Raw genomic sequence first — 6,048 nt, forward strand, 5'->3', positions numbered from 1 at the left:
CAACTTAACGCTTTATGATCGGCTTCTCGTAGGCTCGTGCTTGGTTTATCTTTCTTGTGAGCATCGAACCGGAATCTTGGATTTCAGTTTTGGCACTAAGAGTGCTCGCATCCTTTTTTTTAATTTCGACCTTCCAATTTACAACGCTACTGAGCGAAACATGGACACTCTCAAGAATTGACATCGTATCTCTAGCTAAGAATCGACATTCCATCTACTATAATACTTAAAACGTAGTAGTATTCATCCTCGTACGAGAACTTCTCCACATAGCCTCCACATCATTCAGCACTCCAGGCTGGACAGACAGACTGTGCCGTCGTAAGCCACCAATGGTGTTGGCAACAGTGATTGAAAAAAAATTGGCCTTTACGGCGTAAGAATATTTTTCTTGAAGTGTCTTATAATTGTCAACGGGAACCCAGTACAAATATAAATTACGTACGAGGAAAATATTGCAATGCATTATTGCAACCATCTTGCGAATTGCCCAGGTTGCTCCAACATGCCTACTGCGCTGCAGAGCAAAAGCTGATGGTATGAGCTACGCGTGTACTAGCCTAGAGCGCATAATTAGCCTTAAAACAATGAGAACACGATGGATTTTAGCAGGACTGGCCTCGATAAGCCTTTATCAAACAGTCTGCAGCGTCTTGGTTTTAACTGAAGCAGCAGCCGTAGGGTACACTTAAGAGCTACCAGCTTCGTAAGTCGCAACATGATTTTGCTGGAGCGGTTTGCGCCCACACAACCCCATGTTGTGATGCCCTTCGGCTTGCTTCAGAAATGCAATATTGTATTTAAAAGTGATGCTTTGCAAAGAGGTACATAACTGCAGCTTTGATCACTATTTCAATAAACTATTGCATGAGGAGAAACTATTGCAGTGGAAACGGCTGTGTGGCACCCCAGATTTTACAGTTAAGTTATCGTGGCTCAAATTACGTTTAGAACATTTAAAAACAAAATGCGATTTTTGTGTGTTGTAGGTATTACTACGTAGTACTAGGGGGGGGGGCAATGGCTATGTTATATTGACTTCTCGATGACACGTAGTACTAGTAATACCCAAGAACGGCCGAACCATTATCACATAATTATTTTGTAATATGCTTGCGAATGAATGCTTCATCCCGGCATAAACTCTTCATATTGTTATTCTGGTGAGTACAACGAGTGGTTCAAATTTCGATCTTAGCTCATCAATACACTGAAGTATGCATGCTCGCGCACGTTGGTCCGTTCATAGTACAGTGTAACAACGCTAGTTACAATACATTAAACCACTGCCACCTGGCACTGATAGCGTAGTGAGCATACTCCCGTCGAGCGCTCTAGCCGGCCGAGGGCAGCGAAGTAGCACCACTGCTCTGAGCAGCCATGTCGTTGGCGCTGTTGTCCGTAGGCATTTCACCGAACATTGGACCTTGACTCTTCTCCTTCTTGTGCTGCACTTTGAGGCGCTTGCGACCCACTTGAAAGCCGTTCATCCCCTTAATCGCAGCTTCAGCGGACGGAGCGTTGTCGTAGCTCACGAACCCTATTTTTTTCAGGTACATACAGTATCAGCAATGACAAAATTCACACATCGACTTTCACCCTTTTTCCGACAATCACCAGCCCAAGTAGTCGTACCAAAGCCACGACTTCTCCCCGTCTCCTTCTCCACCATAATACGAGCGCTAATCACGTTGCCGAACGTGGCGAAGTAATTGAAGAGATCCTGGTTAGTCATGTCGTTCGGGATGTGAAACACAAACAGGTTGCAGCCAGGAGGTCCTATACGCAGCAACATACACAACACGCAAAAAAATGGTTCGCATCACGCACACACGTGGGGCCAAGTGTCATGATGGGTCGACATTTTTTTAAAATCCACGCACAAAACATACACATTTATACAAAACACAGCGAGGAGCTCACCTTGGCCGCTCTCGGTCGTCTGAATGGGAGGCCCTGGACCCACGATCTGCGGCGGGTACCCTGCACAATACACCAGTCAGCTATGAGCTAATAAGTACGCACAGGAAAGCAAGCCCCCTGTGGCAGCAATGGACGAACCGTAAGCCTGTGGAAATGGATACATGTAGCCACTTCCTCCGTACGGCGGCGGGTACTGCATGGGCTGGCCATACGGCTGCGGATACGCTCCGTACGCTGCAGCGCCTGCTCCAGATGTCGTCAGTATTGGTTTAGTGATAACTATCTCTCCTCTTTCCAACTGTATAGTGGACGTACCTTGAGCACCCTGTCCTCCTAGCTGCGGCTGAGGCTGCTGGAAGCCTCCCGCGGTGGGCTGTTGCTGCTGCGGCTGCTGTTGGGGGGCACTACTACACGGCACCTCCGTCTGCGCCGTTGCTAGTTCCGCTGGACTGAAGATACATACACAGAGTAGAGTATGAGGTGATGCGTTGGAGACGGCGAGATACGCTAAAAAATCGAGTCTCGCTAGTCAACGACGTACCGCTCCCACGTAGACTCGCCCGTGACGGCATTGTAGTAATACTTGCGTCCATTAGGCGCGTTGTGCTCCGACCACTGCGAGGACGAGGGCGCTTGCGCGTCGGCGCCGGCGGTGGGATCCACTTGATCGGCCATGGGACGAGGCGTCGTGGTATGCAATTACACGCAAAATGAAGAAAAAATGCAGCGCGGGGGAGCGAACGAGACAGAGCTGGCTGCTGCTGGCTCCGTCTGCTTTGCGCTTTGACTTGCTGACGGCGTCGACGACGGGTGACTCGATCCGTTGCTTTTCCCCTTCCTGCAGAATATGGGGAAAGAGGTGGAGGGCAGCGAAGGGGGGAAAGATGTCACTCAAAAGAGGGAAACGACAATCCATCCCCCTTTCTCTCATGAGACAGGATTGGCTGAAATATGAACAAGTTGAAGTGCCAGATCATAGAAGTTTAGGAAAAACTTTTTGGTCATAATAAAAATTCGAAACTTGATATTTTGCTTGATTAGTACATGTACCGTAGCCACGAAACAGTTGTACATGTAAAAAGTTCCATTGATTTATAAATGTTGGCAAACTTTGTACATTTTACGTGGTAAAAATAATTATGTCCGTTAAATGCAGACATTGTCTGCATTTGATTCGCAGGTTTGAGAAAATGTGATGAGTTTTTCTGACAAGCGTTAGTACTACCGTCTTACCCCGCATATAAGTCATATGTGCTGTAAATGAATATAACAATGCTTGGGTGTTATATTCGTTTAGAAAGTCCATGTGCTGTACAGCGAACAAATTATTTGACTTTGAAGAATGGGTCCTGGAAACTGGCTTGGTCGTTGAGGCTTGACCCTCCTACGCGATCGGTTAGGGCTCAAACCCTCCTGCGTGCAGCTCACATGATGTTGTGATTGGTAACGGGTCTTCTCTTTCTGTTGTGGCTGCGTTGTATACGGAGGTTTTGCTTGTTAGTATTATGAATTCTATTATTGTTTTTTTTTCTTTTTATAAGAATCGTTTGCACGAATTACATGTAATCACGTGTATTATACTTAACTATTATGTATCCATCTACTTTCACTGCGAAATATGATCCGGAGCGAACCAAGCACAGCGTTTTCAGAGGATTTTCAACCGTGTACGAGAATTTGGACACCAGCTTATTGTCCTTGTCAGCAGTACTTACCTATAGCTACGTCGCTCAGCACTCATGGCTGTGTAAATTATAAAATGAGAGAATTAAAGCCAAGTAACAGCAGCACCGACAAGTTTGTTGAAAAGGGTGGTTGGTTGGAGCTCTCAAGAATATTCATTGGTTGGTACGGCCTTGTGTTTAAGTACGCCAACACAGGCGAAGCGGCGGTGCTCCGAAATATGAACGCCCCACATGTGTTCTAATTAGATAGGTGGTCAAATTGAGGTTTAAGCTAGATGTCGAGCGAATCCCGTATTTTATTTAGAGCACATATGCCTTATATGCGGGGTAAGACGGTAAGGTGGGGTGTCGTCTCAAAAATTTTAAGAGCCGCACCTGTTATTTTCCCGGTTTTATGTTTTTTACGCTGCATTGAGACCGTGGCTTACGGTATTCTGGTCAATCTAATTATTTTTTTCTAGGTGTGGTGGCATTTATATCGAACTAATCGCTACGAGCCGCACAAAGAAAATATAGATGGTATTAGTGCCGAATTGCAGGCTAGGCAGGATTTTCACTGGTGTGGACCACAGTGATGGCCAGTCTAGCTTCAGCTTCGGTGTGTAATGCAGAATGCTCGGCGTCGACGGCGAAAAAAAAGCTATTGATTGCCTTGGATTTGCCGGGAGAGGAGCGACAACGTCGACAAGAGCAGCGATCTCGAATCCGGTAGACTTGGAGCCTCGCGGTCTAGCGTCTCCTGCATGATAAAAAAGCTCAAGCGCGTTTGTCGGTTGTCTCTAGCTTCGTTCGACCGGGTGCGCTCATTACTTCTTAGGTTAGGTGGACAAGGTCATGTTTGGATTAAATGAAGCCCTGTTAGCGTGGTGAGCAATCTCCAGATGACAAACGCTTTCCGAGTGGGGGATGGTCGAAAATATTCGTATTTTGATGGTGTGGATCGCTCACACCATTATGTCACGGTCTTCGGCTAGAGGAAGGACTCGCTATTCTGGACGACTGTCTACGGCAATATAGCGAGCGGCGTAAGAAGGGTGTCAGGCCCGATCAGCCTCGCTCCCCGTCGCCGACTACCTCGTCCCTAGTCTAAAATGGGACGAAGGAGTCCAGACAGTGGTACGCTGACTCCGTTTACGAACGACAACTAGCGGTACTGGTGTTGGTAGGAGGTACTTTGGCAAGTTAGAGGGATGGTGAGAGAGCCCTCAGTCGTGAATTTCCTTCTTTTACGAGAAGTGCTCAAGAAAAACAAATAAGAAACAAGTATATTTTACACATATAATACGTCTAAGTTCCTACGTCGGCTTTCACAAGATACACGACCCCGACAAGAGAAGAAGACCGCGACAATTTGGTGGAGAAGCAGGGTATCTTCTAGCCAATTTTCGTAGGACCGTAATCGAGAAGAAGCGGAGAGAGCCGCTTGAAATACCTTAGCGTCGAAGTACTCGGGCGAAGGTGCAAGGGAGCCGGGACGAGATGAGCTCCCTAAACTGGAACGATCCAACAGAGGACGAAGAGCAGCGCCTCGCACGGATCCTGGCGGATGCTGACGAGGACCAGATCGCTGATGCCCCAGCTGAGGAAGGCGAAGGCGGCAAAGTGGATCCCCGAACGCATGGTGAATCCGGAGAGACGGCTGAGGTCCAAACGGAACGAGCGGTAGAAGAGCTGAGGGAACGAGCGGCCCAGGAGTACGACGAAAGCTTGTTTGGAGCGTCACCACGAGCCGAGGAGAACCGAAGAATGTTTATGACGATGTTGGGGACACCCCAGGGCAGAGCCAGCTTCCAAGCGTTCCTCGGGACGCTAGCGGATCGACCGACTCCCAGAGAGGAGCAGGCGCGGTCACGAGAGGGAAGAGAGACCGAGAGTCGAGTTCTGGAACGCGAAGGGGAGTGTCGTTCTCGCTGGATCCGTCCCGACCGTCGCTAACTCACGTGGACGAGACTGGGCGGGAGGCGCCCTCGGCGACGACAGCTGAGTACCCGCTGGAGGAGGATGTAGGAGGACTGTATGAGAGCGACGTTCCTGCATCTTGGTCGCGCTTTCGAAGTACGACTGACTTTCAAGCTGAACCGTTGAGCAGAGTGGAACGTCATTGGGCGTCAAGTGCGAGTTTGCAAGCTCCTACCACGACGGTACGCCGTGGAACGACACCTGCTAGTCCAAACGCGACTCCGGCAAACCGAGGAACGACGCCCTCGAGTCATGGAGCGATCCCTGCAAGGGACGGAACGACGCCTACGAGTGAAGGGACGGCGAAGGTGGACCCGGCTCTTCAAGCCTTTATCGTCAACACCATCGGCCAGGCCATGCAGCAAATGGCTATGTCAAGTGTGTCCGTAGGAGCTCAACCCTCTTCGTCGAAAGACCAAGGGTCAAGAACGGTGGAGGCCTCGCCTCGATGCTCAATAAACGAGCTGGATCGGCTGATGGA

At 48.9% G+C, this 6,048-nt stretch overlaps 1 protein-coding gene across 1 annotated transcript; it reads right to left on the bottom strand.

Annotated features, from left to right (window-relative positions):
• Positions 1-1,155: 1,155 nt before the first annotated feature.
• On the bottom strand, positions 1,156-2,762 carry PITG_09748 (CUG-BP- and ETR-3-like factor, putative; the record flags this gene model as incomplete). Its single annotated transcript, XM_002903297.1, has 6 exons — positions 1,156-1,540; positions 1,636-1,779; positions 1,924-1,983; positions 2,062-2,166; positions 2,239-2,372; positions 2,465-2,762. 6 exons carry the CDS (start codon positions 2,596-2,598, stop codon positions 1,335-1,337), a joined length of 783 nt encoding a protein of 260 aa, XP_002903343.1.
• Positions 2,763-6,048: the final 3,286 nt, after the last annotated feature.

The sequence above is a fragment of the Phytophthora infestans genome, genomic scaffold (genome assembly GCF_000142945.1).
Source record: "Phytophthora infestans T30-4 supercont1.15 genomic scaffold, whole genome shotgun sequence".
Lineage (NCBI taxonomy): Eukaryota > Oomycota > Peronosporomycetes > Peronosporales > Peronosporaceae > Phytophthora > Phytophthora infestans.